This window comes from Boleophthalmus pectinirostris, unplaced genomic scaffold (assembly GCF_026225935.1).
Source record: "Boleophthalmus pectinirostris isolate CB_2022bp ecotype Guang Dong unplaced genomic scaffold, ASM2622593v1 HiC_scaffold_5, whole genome shotgun sequence".
Classification (NCBI taxonomy): domain Eukaryota; kingdom Metazoa; phylum Chordata; class Actinopteri; order Gobiiformes; family Gobiidae; genus Boleophthalmus; species Boleophthalmus pectinirostris.
This window is the reverse complement of record NW_026571404.1, coordinates 14,456,447-14,483,413: the sequence shown is the minus strand read 5'-3', so window position 1 is coordinate 14,483,413 and position 26,967 is coordinate 14,456,447. Positions and strand designations below refer to the sequence as shown.

The 26,967-nt window shown below is 37.0% G+C and overlaps 1 protein-coding gene across 1 annotated transcript in view; it reads right to left on the bottom strand.

The window, feature by feature from the left end:
* The window catches only part of wdr11 (WD repeat domain 11), a 95,899-nt gene that overhangs the window by 52,144 nt on the left and 16,788 nt on the right, over window positions 1-26,967 (bottom strand). Inside the window, 4 exon segments of the mRNA XM_020933538.2 lie at window positions 11,323-11,499; window positions 19,381-19,481; window positions 21,820-22,018; window positions 23,603-23,702. Coding sequence (XP_020789197.2) covers window positions 11,323-11,499; window positions 19,381-19,481; window positions 21,820-22,018; window positions 23,603-23,702 — 577 coding nt within the window.

Genomic DNA, 26,967 nt, shown 5'->3' with positions numbered 1-26,967 from the left:
AGGAGAGGTGCAGTCTGGTGAAGTATTCCCAAATCACTCAACAGTCTTCACTCAATTGTTGAAATAATGAGGAGAACACTTCAGAGTAATTATTAATGAAATGTTATGACACATTATGAAGGAAGAATTTTCAGTGTAGACAAGAAAAACATATAGTTACTGAAAAATACAGAAGCAAGTTGCGTTCAAACCTGCAAACACATTCGAACAACTCATTTGACACCTTAAGGCATAAGACGCTATGCTCATAACAAAAAATATGATGAAAAAAATATACACATATACATATTTTATTGTTTTCCATGGGGTTGCAAATCTTGACAGAAAATAAGTTTTACACGGATCACAAAATCATTTTAAAGTCTCCCAGAGAATCGGTGCAACATTTTACACACATCCACCTACTTTATAGATAATTTTTTGTGGCAAAAATGGGATTCTTGCTTAACTGAAAGTGCTGTTTAGTAGTATTTAGAGGCAAAAGTTGACATTTTATATTTTGAATTTGAAGTGCCGATATTAGGCTATTTTCTGATCTATGTTATAATGTTGTTTCCTCATCAAAAACACACCTGGAGTTGTGTTTCCTTTCATTCACATATATTTAACATACAAACTCTTCATATTTAGGCTAGGTTCTTCCCTCAAATGGAAAGCACTCTGCCCCAACTTGTAATACAGAAATTGCTCCACTGTGTTTTTAAACTCCATAGACCTTCACTATAATCATTTGGCTAATTTCCCCCCTGGAATTGCCAATCTCCACTAAACTAAAGTTAAAAAGAAGCCATTAACTTGAAAACTACTTCTTCATGACTTCACAAAGTGGAACAAAGCATTCTGAGCTTTGGAGATGTAAACAGACTAATAATAAAGGGTTACTCAAACATGTGTGAATGAAGCAAAACACAACTCCAGAGATGTTTTTAATAATGTAACAACATTATAGCATGGCTTAAAGCTCACAAGAGTCAATTTGGTGTAATATAGGGGCTTTTATGGTGAGCTAATACAGTTCCATAATCCTCTTTTCAGATAGCAAATAAATATACCCCACTCATTTCTAATCACTGGCTACGACCTTGGTGTGAAGCCTGAAGTACATCCGGACACGTCTGGTTCTCTAATTACCCCCAGTGTGATGAGATTGAATACACACACGTATGTTCCCTCTGCACTGGTCGGCCCGGAGACAGCCCCATGCTGGCCCAACATCTGGAGGTGTCGATAGGCAATCCTGCACAGTGGGCACCAATAGCCCTGCATAAGGGGAACAGCTGGAGGGATCAGGCAAACAGGAAGTAGGTAGGTGGAAATAAACATTCAACACATAATTTATACAGTGTTTTTTCCGTCATCTACCCACGGCCAGAAAAAATAAACTATGACTTCGTGGTGGTAAATAGCAGTTCAGCTAATATAATTGGCTTCAAGGTTAAGTTTGGGGATGAGAATTGAATGACTGGCAACAGCATGGTGACGGAAATTAGAGGCTGTCAAGTTGTTTACAGTTTGTGCAACCTTCAAAGCAAGAAACATGGAAACATCTGCACCAACAAGGTTAATATTTATGAATCAAAAGCTATTCATATACATTGGTGAAGACGCTGCTTTGATAGAACAGTGGCGGTCGACTGTTAAATAGTGCTTTCTATCACTGTACACTGTAACCACATAATAGCTAATTAACAACATTACTGAACAAAGCTAAACCTTACTTTATCTATCTATTTTCTTCTTTATGTATCATCATTTAGAGCTGTAATGTTTCTCTAAAATGTCAGCATCAAACATCAGATGGAAAATCTGAACCCTCAAGTGTAAAGGCATCCAAATAAAGGCGTTTGATGTGATTTTGATGCCGCAGTCTGAAGTTCTGATGTAATAAAGTTGACATGTTATGTTGTTTCATTTTATTAAAAGTATTTTTTTTTCTATTTCATACTGAAAAATAAACCATGGCTTTATGGTGGCAAATAACAGTTCAGCTGATGCGACTGGCTTCAAGGTTAAATGTAGAGATGAGAACTGAATGATAGGAAAAATATGGTGGCAAAAATTCAAGGTTTTTAAGTTGTTTACAGTTTGTGCCATTGTCAAACTGGGAAACATGGAGAGCTATGCACTAAGGTCAATCTATGGCGAATCGCAGCCTGTATTACCGCCATGGTAACCAGATAACGCCTAATGCCCATTTAACCGAACAAAGCTAAAACTAGTCTACTTCTTCATAAACTACCTTCTTTTTTGAGAGTCAGAATTTTGAGCTGATGTAAGCTGAATGTGTTGTTTTATTTTATGAAAAAGACACTGTTTTTCATTTCAACCTAAAAAACCTGGCACTTCTGAAGCATTTTTATTAAAATTCCTGCAGTAACCCACTTAATTTGAAAACAGTGAATTCATGCACGTCTTTTGTCTCACCTCAGCTCCACTGGGGGAGTCGGAGGAAGAGGAGTTTATGCATTTCAAACTAAATGTGCTTGTGTGGACTCTCTGAACATAATTGATATTTGTTTGACAGACCACTGGAGAAAAGAATGAGTCCATCGAATAATCATTTGGTTTTCACGCTGCCTGCCCTGGATGCTGCCTTTCCTTTATGATGCAAATCCTTGTTTTCTATAGTTTAAGCAAAACAGGAATGTATTGACATTGAGAGGAAGCTTAATGCAACTCAAATAAATAAAGAAAACAGTCATGGAAAACAAACATATCAAAGAGGCTGCACAATAACTTAGGTTCTGTACAGGCTCCAGATGTTTGCTGAATGTCTCTCCCCACGCTTTACCCTCATTTCAAATATATTTCAGTCATTTCTAATTGTCAGCGATATGCTTAGGATTTTTTAATGAACAGGTCTACAGCTTTTTTTGGCTTTTTTTGGTTTTGGAGCAGAAGTCACAGTTCGAAAAAATACATTTGATTATTTTCTGTTTCAAATGCTAGTTATTAAAAATTCAGTCTTAAGTTTAGGAAATTAATATTGAAACCATTTTGTTTTTAGACAAAATAAAACTTTTTTTTTTTGTTGTAATATTTCTGTCCTCTGTCCTGTCAAAAAAAGCCTGCAGGTTGGAAAAATCTTGCTCTCCAGGCTACCACAAAGCTGACCCCATGAAATCCCTGTACCCAGCATCGCAGGTGAATCAACAAACTCACCAAAGGAGTAACAAAGTATTACTACAATCTTAAGTCTCTCCACAAACTTTTCTTCGCACTGTTAAATATCAACTTTATTTACGACAACAGTGGGGCATCTTATTCAAGGCTTTTCCTTGAGCATTTGCTTTATCTTTCCCCGAAACGCGAGCTGTGAAAAAGGGCTTTCGGCTTTGTGTAATGGAGCTGTCAGGAGTGCGGCAGATTACAGGGTTTGGGACAGGAGAGCAGACACCGGTGCTTGTGGGTACTGAGGTTGGCTGCACACCCTCAATTAAGATTCGTTTGGAGAAATGGGCCAAAGAAAGAGCGCTGTGCCGGAGGAAGTGGAGTGAGAGATAGAGGAAACAAAGAGTGAATCATGTCTGTCTGTAGCGAGGCTCTCTGAGTGGCAGTTTCAACCCTGGCTACAGTTACAATCAGCAGTCGTATTATCTGTAGCGCACAGTAGAAAAAAGCAAGTTCACCTTCACAGACAGGGGTTGATTTGGTTTCTTCACTCTGCGCAAACTTGTAAAGAGCGGACAAAGAGTGTGTGTGACCCTTTAGGCCAAGTAGAGCTGTTACAATCAATGTATAGGAGGTATGCAATTGGAATTTTTGAATACTGCCTCTAATACATTGTAACTACACAAACTTAAGGTACGGCTGAAAGATTTGGGTAAAATATCTAATTGCAAGTATTGACATTGCGACTACATTTCTCATTTATGTTCTAAATGTTCAAAGTTCACCTTGTAAACGCATCTAGAATTCACAAAAATGCTGAAATATGAGCTGACAAACTAACACAACATTTGAAATCATGTTTGTAGAGGTCTAAACTACTACTATATAAAGAATAAAACAGGATATTTTGTTTCTTGAGGAGGAAATTATGATACTTCAAAAGACTGCAGCCTTTGCGATTTGCTAATTGCATCCATTCATATTGTGATTTAGATTCCCTCGCAATTAATCTTGCAGCCCTAATTTAAAGATGTACAAATATCAGTATTATAACTGGGCACTGCTCCAATTCAATCCACATGAATTTACTAGTTTACCAAGAATTTGTTCCAGGATATTGATTCAGAGTGAGGCTAATCAATTAAAGCAATAACATATTTACAGTACATGCCAAGTTAGATTTATTCAGCTATGTAAAATATCTGCATCAGTGTGTATAAAAAAAAAATTAAAGCAAAATATTGGTAATAGAAATGAAAAATGTGTGAACCTGTGGATAAAGTAGCTACTGTACGCGTGTTTCAGCTTTCATTCAAGGTGAATCTTTGTCAAAGTAACATGAACCGCGAGGGCAAAACCAGCACTCTAAACTATATCTGAGTTTATCAAGATAAAAATAAAAAATACAGCAAAACTATGTAACAAATACCTATCTAAGGACACAGTTTCAAAAGCTTCAAAAGTATACTGCAGCAGGAAGAGTCTCTGAATGCAGGTAGCACTTATGAATGCAAGCGAACGTATTTCAAGTTCAGTTTTACATTCCTATAAAACTTGTTACACTCATACAGTACAACACCTCTGGCATTTATCGCCACCATTCATTTCCCCAAATGGATATCCAAAAGAAATATGTTTTCTCCCATTACTATAGTAACCAAATGGACAAATACGAATGCAACCATGTTATCTAGTCCTGCACCTTGCTTAAGTGAGACATCCTGTCCTTTCATCCGCTTCATTGAGAAGGAGATGAAAGGACATTTTAAACAAGATGACGCATTTAGGAAAGGGGGATAGGGAAAGAGAGGTAGAAAAGAAAGAGTCAGAAGAGAAAACATAGAGGAGAGAGAGAAAGAAAGAAAAAGGTGTATGTGCGAGAGAGAGAGAGAGAGAGAGAGAGAGAAAAAGGGGAAGTGTAAACTGAGTGAGGTGTGTCCTGCCAAGCACTTACCCACTGGGGACACACTGATGAGCTGTATTCTCTGGCCCATAGTAAAATACAAGAGGTGACAGATGCCAGGGGCCCCACAGCACCTGCCACACTGCACAAACCCGCATCATTACAGAAATCACTGACAACTCAGATCACACCATGAAGGAGCACGTCAACCATCAGGCATGACAGACAGGACCAGTGCCCCCATTCAAGAGAGCACTTACTCCAGCGGTGTGGTTTCTAACTTCTATAACGTGCTGATTTAAGAGCTACTATAGGAAATTGGCTATAAATTAAATATACTACGTCTACAGTGTTTTTCATCAAAAGTACATTACTCAAAAAGTGTCTGAGGTAATGGCAGTAACTTCACTACTTACCTCATAATACTGCTTTTAGTTTATTTGATGGACTAAAGTAATTTGGCTGTAAGGAGCTCCAAATGTTTTGCCTCTGCCGCACAACTTATTAACCAATTAAATATCCAATAACCATGTTTAGTTCTGTTTTGAGGCTTTTTGTTTTCCTTTATTTTGTAAGAAAGCAGAATGGCGGTGATGGGCAGCCAATAAGATTTCCTAGATTGAATTATAAAAGAATAAACAACGAGTTAATCTAAGTATTTATACCCTAAGGTCCAGTCAGAACAAAAAAAATATAGGATACGTTCATTTTTTGTTTGGTTTGTTTGTTTCTAAAGGCGTGTTTATTGGACTATATCACAAAACAAAATATATAAATTGCTAGGATACCTGATTTAATGTTGAAAATTATGTTATTGTCAAACTAAAGATGGTGGTAAAAGAATAAACAACGAGTTAATCTAAGTATTTATACCCTAAGGTCCAGTCAGAACAAAAAAAATATAGGATACGTTCATTTTTTGTTTTGTTTGTTTGTTTCTAAAGGCGTGTTTATTGGACTATATCACAAAACAAAATATATAAATTGCTAGGATACCTGATTTAAATGTTGAAAATTATGTTATTGTCAAACTAAAGATGGTGGTATCAGAATCGTTATTGCATATCGAATCTATTTCTTGGATTCAAAATAGAGATTGAAATTTTAGTATCGTGACAACACTACCCGCTGTCCAGATCCGATACTTGGTGGCTACGTTATTAAAAGATTAAATGCTCTTCCTCAAGTCAAACGAAATGGCTCTCATGACCTTCCGATAATGATAATCCTATTGGCACTACTAAGAAATGGCCTGTTAATGAAATGCTACCCTCTGGATGACGTTTTGTATTAAACAGAAAAAGCCCTAGGCCTCTCTCATCACCTTTTAAACATGGTCTAGTGGTAATCCCCAGTGTCATTATCCAAAACCTATTCACTATTTACAACACTGCTAGGAGGACGTGCAACAAAAGACATACTTTGGCTCAGCAGCTGGAGTCTGTTTAACTGCTTCTCCGTGTAGATTTCTATGGGGACTTGACGAATCATGCGGACTGAAAAGTGATCCGGCCACGTTCCAGTTTGCGCATCCAGGACGCCAGCGGGGGCCAGATGAGCAGAGTCTACCCCTGACCATCTGTGTGTGATGGGCTGCAGTCCCATTCACGTCGCTCCTGAATTTAAGCTCTCATTGGGAGAAACAAATTACAGTTGTGTGTCCGCTGTGCCGCTAAAAGGGCTCAGATTGGAGTGGAGGCTTTTTGGGTCCTTTCAGTTCCACCAAAAGCACATCTCACAAATGTGTAAATATCAGACAGACCAGGATTACTCTCTTTGATTCAGATGGAGGGAATGCAATTTGTTTCTTGCATTAGAGAATGGTCTAGTGTCTACAAGCCATAGATCGTGATTTTAATCATTTAAATAGCTGAATAATGCATAAACTTCCGCCAAGATAAAAGTACAACAAAGCAATTAGAATTACAGTGGACCCAGACAATAGCTTTTCTGTTTTTCCAATTTGGGTAATGATTTCGATTCGTCAGTTCATTTAGAAAGAGTAGATTTACAGTAAGGTAACTAAAGATATTGGTTTCTTCTGTTGTGGGTGGGAAAAGTAGAAGTGCCTGTGTTTCAGAATTCCCACTCTTTTTCACTGACAAAATTTCTAAACTTTTCCATGATTTTTTCATGACCTAAAGTGAATTTTCCATGACTTTACAGCAATTTACAGCATTAAATATGAAATGTTAACCCTTTCCACTAACCTTAAAGTCTGGTATTATAGTTTTTTAACATTCAAAATACTGTCAGTGCATTTATTGTTGTCTTTAAACAAAAAAAAACAAACAAACAAAAAAAGGCACATATGTTAATAGCCAGGGATGTAACAATAACCGAAATATCGTGATATCGTATTGTCAAAGTTGTCACAATAATATTGTGAACCATCACAATATATCGAATTAGAAGTCTCTTTGCTTAAATTAAGAGTTATGGTGCAGCAATAGCTAAAAAAAAAGACAGACGGAACTACATAGACCATGATCCATTTCAGTGTAGACTATAATAGATAATAGAAATAACAGTTCTAAGCACCTTTAAGTCTTAGTTCTTTGGATTGGTCTTGTCAAGGCATTTTAAGAGAAAAAAGTAGCATATTATGTTTTGTTAGCCTCCACAAAATATCGCAATAAATATCGCACTGTGAGATGTATATAGGGAAAATATCGTACCGAGAGATTTGGATATTGTTACATCGTGAGCCTCCCCACCATATCATGAGCTTTCCCACGATATCGCAATAAATATCGTACCGTGAAGTTCATACCGTGACAATATTGGATTGTGAGACTTGGATATCATTACACCCCTAATAATACCCTAATGATAACTTAACACAAAGCTGTAGTTGGGTGAAAGAGATACTAAAATTCTATTACTTTTCCAAAACTTTCATTGAATTAACAAAATCCCATGACTTTTCCAGATCTGGAAAGTGGCATTTTCAATTTCCATGACTTTTCCAGGATTTCCATGACCGTGGGAGTCCTGAGCATTAAACTGTATTAAAGGAACTGTATGTAGTCTGCGCTCTTAAGGTTTTAAAAACGGTATTGCAATTATAGCTGCATCTCATTTGGGATGCCAGTGCCTTGGCCTGGATTTAGAGGACACATTCAAGTTTTTTTTTCTCATTCTCAGTATATAGAAAGATCATGCTTCATATGAAAGCTCAGAACCTCCAAAATTCATCCATCGAGCTGTAGAGGCCGCACTAGCACTGAATCATAAATGGCTGTAGGTGCTGAGGTTTAGGTAGTGATAATTCAGATCAGAAAGAGTCCTTTAAGTAGAAACAAGTTCATCCAGATTGGCATGGTCAGATCATCCTTTTTACATTTATCTTCAAACATCAATCGTATTTAGTTTTTTCTGTTGAGAGATCTAACAGTAAGTGTAAATGTAATTTGGATGTTACTTGTGACAATTCTGGCAAATCCTTGACTCTTTTCGCATCTTTTCACAATCACATAAACGCCATATCTGCGTTGTGATAACGTTAATGTCCAATGCTGCGCCAAAAAATGATTTATGTGGAACCAAAGACGTGTGCATGTTCCACAGTGAAGACATGACGCACCCTTCTGTAAAAACAATACCTCTCGATGAAACCGTGGTGGTCTGGAGGTGATCTTATTTATCTGTGTGTCTGCGGCACAGAGGGGAGCTCGTGTCTTTGAGCTATGATTAATTTATGTGGGCCATGTCAGGGGACTAAGCGTAGCCCATTTTTCAGCTTGACAACTAAACTCAGGGTTTTCAGCATGGGGGGGAAAGAGCTGCCTTGCCATTGCTTCAAATGGATGTTCATGCCGGCATAAGGAGATAGCACGAATTCATAGTATAAAGCCAAGATAGTCGTTTTGAATTCACTCTTAATTTGCCATTCACATAGACACACTACCAATTTATGCATCATTACTGAGGTTCCCAAAAAGCACTGTGTTGCTCTACAACAAATAAATCCAAACTTTTTCTTTTTCTCCCCCAGCAGCTATCTTGGGGGAGTAATAAAGCCAGATTATTTTTTCACTTCAAGTCTATCTTTGTCGAATAAGTTCTCACCAACTGCACAGCCAAATCCAATGACCTGCTTTTTTGGCACTTTGTGTTTTCAAACTTTCAACCAAACTTTAAGATTATATGCAATTTAAATGACTGAAACATGGAATGGGTAAACACATTTAGAAGAGTGTCTACATCATTGAAGTAAACATTGACTAGGTTATGGGCTAGCACAATGTTCATTTAACGGTACATTTTACAGAAGATTTTACATGGTGAAGATTAAAGGTGCACTATGGGTTTTTTCTGGTGTGGGGTTCAACACCTGTCAGTCTCTGAAGATGTTATGCGTTGATGGCAATGTTTCACTGTACGGTATTACATTTAATTCCAGTTGTTATACTGTATACAAGTATATTATACAATATGCATTTTTATCTTGAGTGGGGTCACCTCTCCACAGATCTGACCAGTGACTATGCCTTATTACCTTCAAGTATAGAGTGAATGTAAATGAGTAAATGAGAAAGGCGTCATATTTCCCTTTGAGCACTTTTAATTATTCAGACTAGAGATATGTGGCCAAACCGGCTTCCACTCGCAAAAACTGTCATTGTGTCCTTAGGCAAGACACTTCACCCACATTGCCTAGTATGAAAGTGGTGTGTGCGTGAGTGATGGTGGTGGTCAGAGGGGCTGATGGCGCAGATTGGCAGTCTCACTTCCGTCAGTCTGCCCTAGAGCAGCTGTGGCTATAATAGTAGTTTACCACCACCGAGTGTGGAGAGAATGAATAATGCACCAAACTGTAAAGCGTCTTTGAGTGTCCAGAAAAGCGCTATATAAAACTGATGCAGAATTATTATTATGATTATTATTAAAGGCAATTATAAAAACTGAAAGATTAAATGTGCAATATTTCACAATAGGTTTAAATGGCAAACTCATTAAAATTCAGACACAGAAATAAAGGTTAATGGGTCTACCAATGTCCTTCAAGGAAATGAAATAATTATAGTAGTTTGAAAAAAAAAAACGATTACATGTAATTTTAAAATCGAGAAAGATGAAGATATGAGTGTGTTGTGTAAGCTGTGCAATTCACTGGCTTATGGACCACTCTCTGCTCTTTCACATTTTGAGATAATTGTGTTGCTGTAAAAAAACTGCCTGCCCAAGTACTAATTTCCCCTTCATATGTTTTATAAGGTCCTCTGTTACCCACCAACAGTTTCAAACTAAAAGTAGAGGAGCCATACTTTTCCACCCCAGAACTTACTGGACTATATTTTGTGTGCCAACATTTCATAAATCAAATGGACAAGTGTCTTTCCCCCAACACCCAAATGTGCCGTCCGGAGAGACTGCTGAGGTGACTAATGACCAGAAAGGAGGACATTTTGACAATAAAATACCATAGATAGGACATTGCAGAGGAGGGAAACCACAATACAAAATCATAGTGCTCCTTGGCATTTGCGTCTTAGCAGTCTAGAAAATATTGAGTGTAAAAAAGAACTCCCAGATTTCCAATTTGTGTCCTTCAAATGAATGTGTTACAAATCTGCTTTTCAAAATCGTATCCTGATCAAGCAGGACAAAAAAATCTGTTATATTTACACTGTAATTATAGATGTTCATTAATATGCACTGTCCCTATGAAACAAATAAATATCCAGAACATGTCTTGCTGCTTATATCGCTATCAATATTTTAAAATCTACAGCCCACAAAATGATGTTAAACTGTAGTAATTTCATAAATGAACGTTTCACTTTCAAACCAAAATGTATTTATGAGGTATAACATAATTGGACGTGTAATAATTTGCTTGATTTCCATTAATTACATTGCTGGCGAGTGGAGAATATGAGCACATATTTAAGGGATTCATATTGATAATGAAGGCCAAAGCACATTGTTAAATAATGCCAGTAGAATGTATTTATTTTTATATAATTGTGTTGTACAATGGATCTTTTGTTTGGTTTGTATATTGGCAAAAAACTAAACTACTAAACTGTTGCTGAGGTCCTCCTACATAGAGCTAAGAAATATGCAAGTGTAATTTTGTCTTAAATTAATAGTATTTTTTTACACTACACAAAAGCATAGTGGGTGGGTAAGAAAAGTTTTGGGAAGCCAGTTAGCACTTTCTGGCCTGAGTAATTGTTTTCTTAATTAAACAAGTACTGTAATCATCACAATGTTAGCACAAAAAGTTGACATTTTCAATTACATCCCAATGTTTCATAGATGAGTTTGCTGTCCAGTGTTGCTTGTTTAAAGTTACTCACCAACAGCCAGTAATGGTTGGTAGTGGCTGATGTTTTTGGTGGTGAGCGGGGGGCACATGCGGAGGGCGAATGGAGGCAGGGGGAGTCCAGAAAGTAAACCGGTCAACAGGAACTTCAGCTGGACCTCATGTTGGTTTGAGGAAGGAGGAGGGGTCTCTCCAGCAATCAGGGTCTGACCTAAAAAAGAAGATTTTAGACATTATTAATCCATGACCAGTCCACAAATAAAGCAAAAGAAAAGGGATGGATGGACATTAGTAATTAGCTATTTGGGAGTCTGAATGATTGCCCTGCACTTGTTCTAGATATGACATTACTAAAATTTCAAATACTACAATATTCAAACACAACAGATTCCAGGCACTCCAAACAAGTAGAAAAAGTTAACACATCGCACGGGGAAAAATATAGTTAAAAGGCCTTTATTTGAATGGCCAAAGCCAACATGTTTGGACCTTAACTGGTCTTCATTAGGGCTTAATTAAAACAAAACATGGGCGTGGCCTTCAAGTGGAACACATCAACCAATAGCAGGCTGGAGTCAATTGGAGGCAGACAAAACAGGTGCACAGGAACAGGACATGGTACAGGCAAAAAAAAAAAATATATATTTTTTTACAACAAAAAACATAAACACATTATCATTACCATTAATGTTTCCATTATTATTGTTACCAATAATTTATTCATATTTATTGTTTGTATCATTATTTTTATTTTATTTTAATTTATTTATTTTTATTTATTTTATTTTTAATTTTTATACATTTTCCCATTTTACTACAATATTCAAGCTCAGTTTCAATTTGATACAAAGCAATACTGATTTTTATATACAGGAGATAGACTTAGACTTTAGACTTTTGTCCCCAGGGGGAAGTTCATTTTCACGCACACAGAGCTCGTTTGACATATACACCAACAACACAGCACAACAAACACATTACAATAAACATTACAGTACACTCAGCGGGAAATGTTGTTAAAAAATGTGATGACCGAGGGGATGAGCGGGCCCTCCTCCACCTGAGCGCCCTGTACCTCTGTCCTGGGGGCAGAGGGGTGAGGTGTTCCTGTAGTGGGGAGATACATTAACATCTTCTATAGAGTACTCTGTTCTCCTCTTTTCTTTCGATTAAAACTGGGGTGACCTTGCAGTGTTAGAATTCATTTGCTCAATGGTAGGTGGCAACTTTTTTAAATTTAACCAATCACTGCTATTTGATCGTGACATATGTAATGTGCCGCTAACGGGGCTAACTAGTATATTAAGTTTTTCCCAAATCCCATAGGAATAAGGGCAATAACGTCTTTCCCCTTGATAAAATTCACCAAACATTCTCTTTGTTTTGGCTTTAAATAATCAATCTTGGGAATCGTTGCCAACACAGGCAAGGCTTTTCGCTGATTGGCTGGTGGCCGAACTCACACTTCCGGGGTTTTTGTGAACTGTCTAGTACGGAAGCCGAGAGATGTCACAACAAACACAAAAGCCACAACGCAAATGCAAATGCCGCAACACATTAAAAAGCCACAACAAGTGAAGAAGAAGAACTACAACGTGAAAAGTAAAGAAACAGAGAAGTTGGAAACGTAAGTAAAAGTAATCTATTGTTTTATCATCATTCGTTTCATGTTGTAGTTCTTCTTCTTCACTTGCCGCTTGATCGGTCCGTCGGAAAATAGAGTCCCGCTGTCACTTCCGTTGTGGCTTTTTAATGTGTTGTGGCTTTTTAATGTGTTGTAGCATTTGCGTTTGTGTTGTGGCGTTTGAATTTGTTGCGCCGTTTGCATTAAAATAGAGTCCCGCGGTCATTTCCGTTGTAGCTTTTTTTGGTGTGTTGTGGCTGTTTTTGGTTTGTTGTGGCTTTTTGTTGTGTTGTCGCATTTGTATTTGTTGCGGCGTTTGCGTTTGTTGTGACCCCTCTCGGCTTCCGTAGTCTAGTGTATTCCAATTCCTGACCTAGTTGCTGGAGAGAAATGAAATTGAGAGGAGGCACTAGGTGGCACCATAATATAGTATATGTTTAATCAGCTGGCATCAAGTCTTGGGTCTCCTGGTTAACCAAACAAAACCTACAGATGGTGTTAACTGTAATTTCTATAATGGAGCAGCACAAAAACAAACAAAATTGTATAGGTAAGTGAAGCCACAACATAGGGGGTGTTCCAAAAAGGTTAGAGGCAGAAATAGTAAGAACTTATTTACTTAGAACTTATTTATTTTTTGGTTTTACTTTCTATAAGGACAGTGGTTAATTTAGTTGAGAGGTTGGACGACTATTAAGATGCCAGTTATGGTCATAAGTTGATGCCATTAACCAACTTCATGCTAATAAAAACACTTTAGTTTTTACTCTGTGTCATTAAACTTAATATACTGAAAATCCAAGTTAATCAGAAGCTATTACAATTTATGGCTGTACAAAATAACCATTTGCTTTACCCCATTAAATTAACCTTCTCAAAGTTATATTGAATTACCGTGGGACTTTGTGGTTCAATAATTAGAGCTTCAATCAAGCATCATCAGATTTTGAGCTATTTTCTTAACTATATACTAGCACGACATCAAGCGTTATTCTACCAAACCTATATTAACAAGTATTTTCAATGAGCTGAATGTTAAAATGAGATCGTATTTTTAATTGCCCGGTCATGTCCTTTTGATCTTCATCGTCTGAGTGTAACCTCAAGTTTAATTCGAGTCAGAAAATCCATTTTATTTCCCCATCATGTTTTATCATCTATTTAAAATGCGTGGCAGCTCCAAAGATAATGGCGCAAGATAATGATGAAACTCCAAACAAACAACATAAAGACAAGATGTAAAGTCAATGGGTCATGCTACGGTTTCAGCTAGGTTCTTTGTAGTAGTCTGTATTGCAGTAGAGGCAACATCAATTTTTTATGAAAAGGTTTTCTGTCCCATTAACTGCCAAAATATATGCACTCAGGACATTGCATGTGTTGAGGTGGGATGTAAAACTCCAGTGGCTAAACTGGAATAAGACTAATCCACACAAAAGCTGATAGCTTGATTCCTGTTCCCACGTACTGTTGGTTCCTTAGGCAAGACACTTAACATCTGAGAGAAGATCTAGCTGATGATTAACAGTTAGAAAAGATCAAAACGCAATTGATTAAAATCTGATTAATTGCACAGAATAGTTTTCCTTTCTCATACCAACCTTGTCTCATTCATTCTTTTGCTACTTGGTCACTTGACAAATGCTTAAGTTAACTACTGATTTCTTTAAGTTTCCTTTAACTCTTTCAAATACTTTATATTTGGAAAAGATAGGCTAGTAATTAAATGGACCAGTATATAGTTTCTCTTGTGTTTTTAAACAGGTAATATTATGCAAAATCAACTTTTTCGACCATGTTATAACATTCCCTCATAAAAGAATAAGAACTTCGCACATCATTTACTAGAGATGGGTGCATCGGAGGAGAGGGAGCAGCCCAAGAACATAGAGAAAAATCCCGCACACCGTCTTACTTGAAAAATGTATTATTTTTCTTATTATTCAATGAGTTTTCAACTAATGATTAATATTTCATTATTATTATCATTACACTGTATGTTGAGTGTCTTTGTTTTTTGAATTATGTGGTTTTGAGTGCACTATTTCTTTATGACCCATCACCCTTGGGTGCTTGCCATACTCTATTTAAGATGGCCACCTGAGCTCTCATTCTGTTTGCCTGACGAAGGCCTAGTGCCGAAACATTGCACGGTTTGTCCTAATAAATCTCACAATTTGCAAGTAAGACGGTGTGTGGGATTTTTCTCTAACATTCCCTCATCAAAAATGCACCTAAAGAGTTTTTTTTTTATTTTTTATTACAGATGGACCAATATATCGTTTGACTGAGATTTGGATTTTTCAGTGCACCGATAAAGAGATAAATGCTCAAAAAAAGGACTAGACAGATCCAATTTAAGTTTGTGTCTATGGATGAATATGCAGTAAACATTGCAGAATTTGAGGAAAATATTCAAAATCTACATTACATATCAGCCCAAAAATGTCATCAGAGCTTATAGACCAGTGGCTTCTCTGAATTCTTAACAATGGGTATTGGGATCGACCATGAAAGAAAAAAAAAAAGGTTGATCTCTATTGTAATGTGACGGCGCTCTGAAGTGGGAGTGACTGTGCAAATAGAAGAGGGAGGGGGGACTAAGAATGTCAAAAACAAAAGTGATGTTTTTAGCAGAGGCGGCGCTACCATTAGGCAAAAGTAGGCAGCTGCCTTGGGCCCCCAAACCTGGAGGGGCCCCGACCAATTGCCCTCAGTGCCAAGCAAAAATGTGATAGGAAAAAAAATAAAACTACTCCCAGTTCTGGTTATCTAGTAGGCTACCTAACTAATAAAACAAGTTACCAATCCACCATAATTTAAATAAATTGAGATGTGCATGTCTCAAGAACAATGGGAAACAGACAATAAATATATTAAACAAGACAAAACAAAAAAAATGGTGCATTGTAGTGACAGCCCCAAACTCAAGTTCGTCTAAGGCCCCCAAACTGCTAACTCCGCCACTGGTTTTCAGTGAGTATATACTTTTCAAAACACTAAAACTAAAAGTAACATGGTGATCTAAATATGATAATGATTTAATGTTAATCTTTTTATCTATGGTGACTGACAGGTTTGTGGCTCTAGCACCGGGATAAAGAACGAATAACTGTCAAATTCATGAATACAAATAGATGTATCCTTGTTATACTGGATGCCCTGTGTAGTTAACCTCAGCACCAAAATTATGCAGTCTCAGTAACACCACAAGTTTTTAATTTGTTTATTTGCATTCTCCCGCCAGCATCTACATGCCAGTCCACTGTCAAACTATCTATCAAATTTTAATTAGCCTCTACAACTATGCAAGTCAGAATTCCAGTATCCTGCAGGCCCACAGCTTCATAACAAAGGGCTTTATTCACCAACTGTCACTCTGAGCTGTAGCTTCAGGCAGTCAGCAGTCTCCGAGCACGTTTGTGTGTGGCAGAAATACAAAATCCTCCCTATGCACATTACAACAAGCACTGCACTCCCCCAAGGGCCGCTGACTCTCTGACAGTTCGGCTCCCCTGAACAACACGCAAATAAATAAAAAAATGCATATGATTACGATTTTATCACTCACATTTGGGAATCTTTGGGAGGAGAGACAGAGGGTGAGATTGTAAGATGAGGTGAGCAAGATTTTGAAAAAGTAAGGCCAGAGCACCCTCGGGAGACTGATACTGTCCTGTCTACTGATCCTCTGTATAGCAACATAAAAGGGTTACAGAAAGCTACGCCCTCAGGCCACAAACATGAGCGGTAAATATGAGGCATGGGAACACTACAATAAAGTGCTGGACTTTATATTCTCTCTCTGGAGTTTTAAAAAGTAAAAGTTGAGTGTCAAGTTAACTTTCATGACTTGAGACCAGATGGTACAAGGGTAAGATCTAAAATGTCCTCAGTGACTGTACTTTTAGCATGAAGTCAGAATTTTTGGTTAGATTTTATTATTGTGTTTCTTGTGTGTTCTAAAAGGTGTCACAACAGGAGGTCAGATGACTCAACATGGAGCAAGAATAAATTACAAAAAATAAAAAAATAAATAAAAATACAGTACTGGATGTGTGTGCATGTGTGGGGGCGCATATTCATCACATTGTAGGAAAATCTGTTTGTGAATCTATGGAGAAAAGCAAACTCCTATGAGGTAAATAATTCAAGGTTATGTAAGGGTAAAAGCTAAAGCATCACAGCGAAGAGTTGTGCAGCTGTTTGCACCTCAGACAGACGGCTGCACAGCACGATAGTGAGTAGGAGTTTGCAAAAATATTGAAATATCGACATATCGTATCACTTAATGTGATGATACAGTATCGATATCGTGGGCTGCTGTATCAATATATCACCAAGAGTATTTTTTGGTATATTTTACTACATTATTTTGTTACAGCACTGCAGTTTTGTTGCTTATTTAGTGGAAGGAAATTTGCTTATGTGACAATTTGACATTTTCACTGTTTTGATGATTAAAATGTTTGTGTTTCATTTTCACTTTGCACAAGAAGTGGTTTACTAAAGACTTTTAGTATCACAGCCACAATTTAGCCATTATTTTTTATTGAACCGTATCAAATCGATTTGAAATATATCGTATCAAACTGAAAGTGCACTGTATCGATGATATGTATTGTATCAAGGTATGTATCGTATTGGCAACTTCTTAATGATATCCAACCCTACAAGTGATTAATGGATTAATGGATTTTTTTTACTGAAAAATAAAATAAAATGGTCCGAAAGGAGCTGCACAAATTGCAAACTCAAATTTTACAGTAACACAAGTTTTTTAAGATTCTCTGTCAAACATGTTCAGAGGTCGCTTGATTGTGGTTGATGTCAGACCTGCGTGTTTTAATCAAACTGAGGAAACATGACTTTGTTCTTGTTTGTGGTGAAGCTCCTCCGTCTGGAAAATTCAAATTTAGCGGGACACTGGAAAGTTACAGGAGCAAAGGACACAGCCGTGTGCATCCAGGAGGACTGTGAGAGCTGCTTGGATGTAATTTCACACACTTTCTGGCCTGCCTGAATGTGGTCATTGTAAACATGTTTGTGTTTGCATTATTATTAGAATTATGGGTTAAAGTAAGGCAAGACAATTTAAGCAAGGGATTTTTTTTTTTTTATTACCTTGACGCATTTTAAGGCACGAGGCAAAATGTATTTACATAGAATAAAAGCTGGGGTGAAAAAGGCTATTGAATTAAACATTTACCCTTCATTTAAAATGACTTGCGTAACCCAGTTGTGTGTCTGTGATGTCTGCCTTTTCATATTTGCTTTTTGCCCACAGCTGACCAAAGACACTGTTGCCATAGAAACATACATTCTGCCTGATAAAAAGCATCTACAATAATTTATTATAATCAAAAGGCTGACCTTGCATTAGCCTGCGCTCACATAGCAGAACAGTCTGAAATGTTTTGAATACTTCTTTGAAAAGGTAAGAATTTATTTATTCATTTTATTTTTTGTCAGGAAGGAAATGTCCCTGCCGATGTAGCCAGGGTACAGTTCACAGCCTGTGGAAAAGGTGTCTGTGGATTGGTAGTTCAAGTCCCACTCCCCCAGATTCATTAGAGATTACTGCTGTCCTTTAGCAAGACATTTCACCTACATTACTTGCTCCAGTCACAGTATGAACACAATATATCATTTATTCTCAGCAGACACCAGGCACATAGTGTTTCAGCAGTTTTACAGTAAAATACTACTAAGCTTTCATTTTTCTGTGTTGATGTTAACGTTTATTTTTGTAAGATATGCATATTCGCAACTGAGATAAATTTAGGCATTATTTTTGTTTTAACAGATGGACTCACAGTCTGTTAGGTAGATGACCTATTTAGTCATTGTCATTTATAGCTTAAAAAATAATACGTACAAAGTTTGTCAGCCAGGAAGTGAGCAAAAAGTCTTGGAATGATTGAGCTGAGTTAAAAATACCAGCTAAAATAATTTGTAGTGCATAGATTTCAACTGCAAACCCTTTTGCTTTATTTACTGAATTAACCAAAACTAATAATTTCATTGTATACTTTTATCAAGTTCGGAAATGGCACAAATACACAGTAGTTTTCACCTCTTTGCTCACAAACAATTTACAATATGGTCTAAAGGAGCATTATGTCACTTTTCGCCACATGCTTGTCTCAGTGGAGATGTTATTGGATTACCCAAAATGTTCCACAGCATGTCATTAATCACATATCTCCATGGAGAAAAGCAGACAGTATCACCAGGCCAAGAGACAGATGAGATCTTTTTTCTTTTAGCAATAAAAACTGTAATACATAAAACACAATATACATGTTTATTTGTGGAAGCTTACAGGTAAAACATTAAAATCTCCATGGAAAAGACCAGGTATGGTATCCCCACCAGGAAAGCTAAATATCGCATCTTTAATTGACACAACATTATCTTTAACATTTATTTAATCCAACACAATAATGTATAGTGCCATGTTCTTACCGATCATGCTGTTGAGGGAGAGATCCTGAATCCTCTTTTGGTTTGGACCCAACGGAGCGCCACAGAATGCCACAGGAGAGTAAAGTGGAGACAGACCTGAGCTGTAGGACAAATGAGAGATACTAAATGATCTCGAAATATTATTCATAAAATTACATAATCAATGAAATGGAAATACATAATGGTAGTGGTCACAATATGAACTTCCAATTCACAAAAACGGCTAACCAACTCTATGCTGAATAATCATTTGTTGTCTGTAACAAAGTAAATATTAGAAAGTTGGATTTTATGGAAGGCTAAAGCAGATGGATTCACACTGTTAAGAGAATAAACATGTTTACAGTATTGTCTTAATAGTATTGTATTACTAATCTACAGTGTTTATCAACCAAGAAATGAGCACAACACTTGTAAGAATGTTTTTGTCAATAGTGTTGTCACAAAAATGTCACTAAAATTTCACACTCAATTTTGATACTAGTGAACAGACTTGATAGTCAATACCGATTCAGATACCACTATGATCATAAAAAACACCATTTCTTTAGACAAAAGAATGTGATTCAACATTTCAACATTGAATAGTACTTTCTTTTCTATTACATGTGGTCTTATATCTGTTCATACTGGCAGGTTCCATAGTGGTTCATGGGCATATTCTAAAATTATTCAGGATTCATTTCTGTCCTGTGAATTTGACTTTTTTAGTATCAATACTTGCTCAAATTAGTATCTAGTTTTAGTATTGATTAGTATTTAATTTTTGATACTATTCATTTTGACCTTTGGAGATGTCAACAGACTAACTAATAAGGCAGGGTTACTCAAATGTTTGAAAGAAACAAAACACAACTCCAGGTATGTTTTGATGAGTTGACAACATTCTAAAACCAATAAAACCCCACAAGAGTCAGTTTTGCATAACATATGACCTTTAAAGCTTTTTTCTTAAAACAAAAACAGCATTTTTGCTCTATTAGCTGCCTGACACAAACATAACAGAGCAAAAAAAAAAAAAAAAAAGCTTGAAATCTAGCAAAGTGGTTCCTCTATAAATAGTCCATCTTCATTTATCGTTATACGGTTGGCTCAGAGTGACAACATAGCGTCTCTAAAGAGTGTAGCAGGAATTATTAGTCACATCAGTACACACTACCAGTGCCAGAACCTCTTTTAAACATTTGTTTTAAGCTTTGTGTGCCAAACAGACAGTGAAAGGCAGAATGCTAAACAAAACGCAGAGGGGGATTTGAATGTCAATTGAATTCACAGGAAAAAGACAGCTGGCTGCATGGGACCACCACTGAAATGAAAAGGATTCGTGTCAATTTTATGTTATGAGAACACTAAAAAGGAAAAGCAATCCTATCCTAATGAAAGTCTTATCAATCCAAAATAAGTCTAATTTGAGTGGAGATTTATTTGTCTAACCATATCACAAATTTGACTAGTGCAAGTATTTTATCTGCAAGTTAGAAAAACTTTATGTAGAAAATATAAGCTTCTAAAACATTGTTGTCATTTCCAAATGCATTAAAATAAAGTACCCGTTTAACATACATCATTTTGCTTGCAACGCTTTAGGGCACAAATCTCTTGCTTCCATCACACGGAACTTGCCACATCGGCGAAGCTTGTAATCATCTTAAATGTACCTCCTCCTACCTGAACAATTTAGTGAGAAATCTAAAATTAGCCCAGAGGATTATACCCCTTTCAAACCACTGAGTCAGTCAGCTAAGTATCTCAACTTTTAACTGTATGCTTCTGCAATTGCTGTCTCTGCTTCAAATGTTTGAAGCTCAAACATATGTGACAAAAATATTCCATTGAAGGTGTAAAATGTAAATCAGAAATAGAAGGATTTGCAATTTTCAGCTACCGTGACATAAGCATGAGTGATATGGATGAACCATCTGGCCCAAGGACATAACAACAGTATGTGCATGACAAGTTTCAAACACCTACCCACCATACCATGAGCTGTGCAATTTATAGAAATGTCATTGAACCAATCGTTTGCAGATTGCAATGATCAGCCTGTGGTTTGTAGACAAAATGGTTTCAATCCTGAGGCAGTAGGGAGTAGATCTTAGGGAGGAATAAATTTAAATGTTAAAATATGAGTGTAACTTTTACGTAACTTTCCCATCTATGAAAATGTTATATAATATGTGACTTTCCATGTTATGTTTGTGATTTTCTGGAAATGAGTGATCCACTCAGTTTGAGTCATTAAGGCATATACCATTCACCAATGTTAGTTTAGCAGCATAACTTATTTTATCACATGGTGATAAGCTGCTGTGCGATGGCATCATCACTAGGTACCGTTGCAACTTCATGATAAGTGAGTAAACAGCTTTCTGCATTCGGGTTGGGCGCATCTGCTCTGTAGATAAACACAACAAATAGTCCATCTATAGTTTTGTGTACCTGGGATTGACTGTGGTCTTGCCAGAGTGTGCTTTGAGCTCCCATAGCATAACTCTTCCATCGCTGACCATCAGGGCAGCGTTGTTTTCGTTGACAGGGCAGATGACCATTCGATACGGGCGCACGGTCTTGGTCACTCTGATGGCATCGCACTGAGAACGCAGGTCGTACACAAGCTCCTGCACTGTCTGCTCTGGGTCTGAAAGGAAAATGAGAAATGTAAACTAATGTTAAACAGTGTAAAGTCAAGAAACAATACACAAAAACATACAATTTCAGGAAGGCATTGTACAGAGTAGAAGCACTGGTCTTATTTTTGCATTGGTTTGGATATACAGTGCCCTGACACTGTAATCAAGATTCAAGCGTCTACTACAGAGATAAATATGCTTGGAACCAAAGAGTACATGGTTTTACTCTACTTTTCAAATTGTATTTATGGGTTTCAGCTTCCACTTACACAATTTAATGATGTTTCATCATTGAAAGGATATTTACGTTTTAATTATTATGCAAACACTCCTAATTTTTTTTAATCATTCTGAAACCCATAGATAGTCTGGAACATATCCCATCTCTACAGTTTCTGATGGGTGTGACTGACACGTGTAGTAACCAATCAGAGAAACACATGGTCCATTTGTGCCAAAAGAAACGTAATATAAAAAAAAACCACAGAGAACTGAGATACTGCACAGATTTCTGCGGAATCTAAGCACTAAATTCTGTAAATGTGAAGTAAAACGAGATTGAGTTCTGAATGTTAGCAGGATATGAGGAGAAGTCTACCACATTGAAAAGACACATGCATGCTATAAATAAGCAACAATGACTGGCACATCCCAAGTAAATACAGATTTAAATGAACTTCATGGTCTGGTTCTAGACCGTTCTGCATTTGAAATGAAACGAAGAGGGGCTGTTGTGAGGCAATACGTCAATCCACCCTCACTAGAGCCTTAGAACCTTACTACAACTACATCACCGTTCATTTTTAGTGAGTAAAAGTTAAGATCTAACTTTCAAAACAGAGCAGAATACATTAACATCCACAGGGATACACACCAAAATGAATTATTTACTCTACAGCCAATGACTAAAATTGTTCTTACAACAAAAATAGTGAAACTTTTCCACTATATATTGGAATGATAGCAGTAAAAAGTGATAATACATAATGATGTCAGAAGTAATTGAGCTGAAATAGAGATACGCTAGGCAATCCACATAATGAAGCAGCTGGGAAAAGGAAGACATTTACATTAGAAGGTGCAGAGAGGGGAGATAGTAAAATGACTAAGATAAGATTCAAGAGCACATAAGGGACTCACAGTAAGTAAATGGCAAAGGAAAAAAGACCAGGTGAGATAAGCAGTAAAATAAATGTAACAAGTGAGGTGGGGACATCAGACCGGACAATGAGGTCCCATTTCACAAAGCTGATAAAACAGTATCTTAAACTTTTGAAGGCAAATTCTCTCATGGGCACAGGGGCAGGTTAGCCTAGACAGCTTAAATGAAATAAAAATGCACTGGATTTATGTAGTGCCTTTCAAGATACCCAGAGTGCTTTGCATTGCATTATTAATTCACTCCACACTGTAATTTGATAATTTAATTGAATATAAGCCAGCAGTCCAGTCCAGTTAGATAAGTATGGTAGATTAATTCAATAAAGCTTCTTTCTTAACTTTTGGATCCTTTATTTTCAGAGTGGTATTTTTTCTCTTTTGAGTATGATGACAAACATGGCTAATAACAGAAGGAACAGTATTTTACAGACCTGATGCATCTTCAGTGGAGGTGGAGCGACACACACGCAGAGTGATACATCCGTTTTCATGGAGGCAGTACAGGGCGTCCCGTTGGGCACAAGGGATCACCTATATTATTACACAGAAGAAACAAGCAAGTTGTATCTTAAATTACCTTTAGGAATTAATACATGTTCAGTAATGAGAAAAAATAACCAGAGCTCTGTTAAAACAAATAATTGTGTTTTAGTCTGGGGGGAGTTTGTAATGGGCAACATTAGCCTCAGCAGCAGGAGGTGTCCTTGATTTAATGGCTCTATCAAACATGTTGACTGCACCGATTTACTATTAGACTTCTCAGGAGCCAAAGATGAATCTGAATGACAGTTTATTGTGGCAAAAACAAGGTTGTGTAAAAACAAGGCTAATAATCATGTGAATTTATGTGTTTAAGCTCCTCCTTGTATAAGCAATGCTCAATCAAAGAGATGTGAGCTCTGTCTGTCGACAGCAAAAAACTATTCATCAACACCTCCTCCAAAAGAAAAAAAAAATCCTTCAAATGCATAATTTTTAGCATCTTAAAACATGACGAACATTTCAAACATTTTGCAGTGATCCAAATGTATTCCTCTTCCACATTTATCTATTAAACGCAATCATTTATTAGCACTTTTCCACACTTTTAGAGACCAATTTTCCTGTCACACTGATGATAACAACAACTAGCATGTTAACGGCACACTTCCTGTTTATTGGACAATAAAATACTTTATAATTTCATGCAGGCAGCTCACAGTGGACATACAGTATTCTGACCTCAAGAGCTGCTTATAAAATATTTCTGTACTGGGCCAGACAAATTTTGCTCAAATAAGTTGGAAAAAAGTGTACAGGGCCTTTAACCCTTTATGTCAATAGTTAAATTTGGAAGCTAGGTATCACATTATAAACCAGGTTCATGCATCTGTAAAGTGTCATCAATACTAAAGGCTGTATACATGACTTTCATGCACTGTACATGATAGGCCTCCATTCGTTTGCATTTGCCTGTATCTCCATAGCCCTTACATCTTCCCCATTTTCCCCGAAGCCGTGTGATCAGTCATGCAAATTGGCTGCATGACAAGCACTTTATAACACTTAGAGGGGAGAGGCTTGGACCAGGCCCGGACAGGACAGCTGAATAATAACTACGCGCTCTCAAGCTGTGACTTTGGGGCCGACTTCTGGACAACAAAGCCCTTCTCTGCACTTTCAGCATCATTTAACTATGAGTAAATGGATTTAACCTAAAATGCTGTCAAGACACATAAATATGATTTATGGGGAAAATGAAAATACATGATGTTTTGGATAAAGACATGTAAGTGCAAATGACATTATTTTGACTTTGTCTTGTTATCAACACAAAACTGTCTTGGAAAGGTACACTTTTGCTTACTCTAGGTGTACATTAACTGCAAGCCGGTGTGGTTCTGGACTCACGTGGGTCTGGCAAGACATGCATAGTTATTAAAGCAGATCTATTTTGCTATTCTCATGTTGCGGTTATTTCCCCTCACCATTTAGTCACTCATAGTTGTGCTAAAAGTAGTTATTTGGCCAACAATACTGAAGAGCACCAGGTAGGCTACTCAACTCAACTTGAGATCCAGTGAGCACTACTGACCTTGTTCTCAGTACAAGCACGATATGTCTTCTTTAAAACCAATGTTTCCTATGAGACTGGCCTCAGACCTCGGCGGGCATAGGTCCGAGTGAGGTGCAGGTCTTTGTAAAGCACACTGCAGCAGTCAGGAGCAGTTTTCAGGTCATTACACGAGTGCTATCGAGTGAACACAGGTGAAACACTGCTGCCTTGGTCAAATACGCACCACAGTACACCGTAGTGGTAGTAGTAGTCAGTCTGCATGCATTAGGTGTAAATCCAGCGTTAAAATGTTAAAACGTTCCCCAAATTCAAGAATTTTAATTTAATGCAACACTTAACCAGGTCATACTCTTGCTCGAGACCGAACTGTGTAGCCAAACTAACTTATTTTTCCATTACTGAAAGAACAACTGTGACAAATCCTCCATCTAAAAGTTTTATTTGCATTTCTAATCATTTAGTTAAGTAGAAAACATGGGAACTTATAGAGGTCAGGCAGCTGCTGGCATTGAAAAGTGTAAGTAGTTGGTGCCACACATTACTTCTAATCAGGACTGGGCTGACCTGCTGAGTCTCCATCACACAGACATAAGGTGAGACGGAAAAGAGAGGAGGGAGTTTAACACTCACAGCAGGATGAACTACAGTGGGTGAACAGGGAACTATTGGAAACTGATTTCTGAGAAGCACCTGCAGTTTTCAGTTTAAAGAACATATTATGCAAAACTGAACATATCAAGAGCTGCATTTTTTGCTTCATTCGCGCTTTTTTCATTAAATCATTTATCTGTTAATTCGAGCAGAGAGACCTTAGTTTAAAGTCAATTACATTTTCTCCTTCTTAGATATGTATGAAAATATATAAACAAATTAACTATAAACAAATAATCAAAGTAGTCTCTGGGCCCTCAAAAGTTTTAGGCCCATAAACACACAAATTCATTCTAAGGTAAAATTATGTTCACAAAAAATGCCTGACTTTATTAGTATAGCATTCACTGGAGGTAAGGACTTCCTTTGTTGCCATTGTTGGCTCCTATTCCTGAGCTCCAAAGCCTAAATGCCTCAATTGAAAACTAATGTGTAGTTTATAAAAGGTATACTTTCCAAATGAAGACATTATTTTAAGTTAGAAAATATGAAATATTAATCCCACGGTGACTAAAGCATTTTTAAAGGAGAATTAAAGCCACAAGAATGCATAATATGTATTCTTTAAGCACAAACTGCAGAGACGGTTCATTTAAGGGAACGTACATAAATAGCATTATGTTGACGGCCATGGGCTAAATCCAGGAAGGTTTGAAATAGGAAAGCAAAGTCTTACCTATATTTATCTAACCTGCAGCAGTAAGCTAACTAAGCTGTTTTCTCTGAAATCCACACGCTAAGCTCCTTTTTATTAAAACAACGCATAAAACAAGTGCCGGATGAAACTAACCACAAAGAAGCAAATGGTGTTTAGGATATTTTTAGTAATGACCAATAGACACTTTTATTCTTTGGCTTTTATTGTGTTGTTGTTGATTTTATTTCACTATGTGCATCACTTTTGGTCTCTTTATAAAATGTGCTATAGAAATAAAGTGGACTGGATAAAAGAGGGATGCCCCATGCTGCGTAATCTATTCCGGTTATAGATACGGGAATAAATGCATTTATCTTAAAATATTTTCTAGAATAACAATGGTAGAAAGCTGTGGTTAGACAACAATACTGGCAGTATAATATTTTTTACTT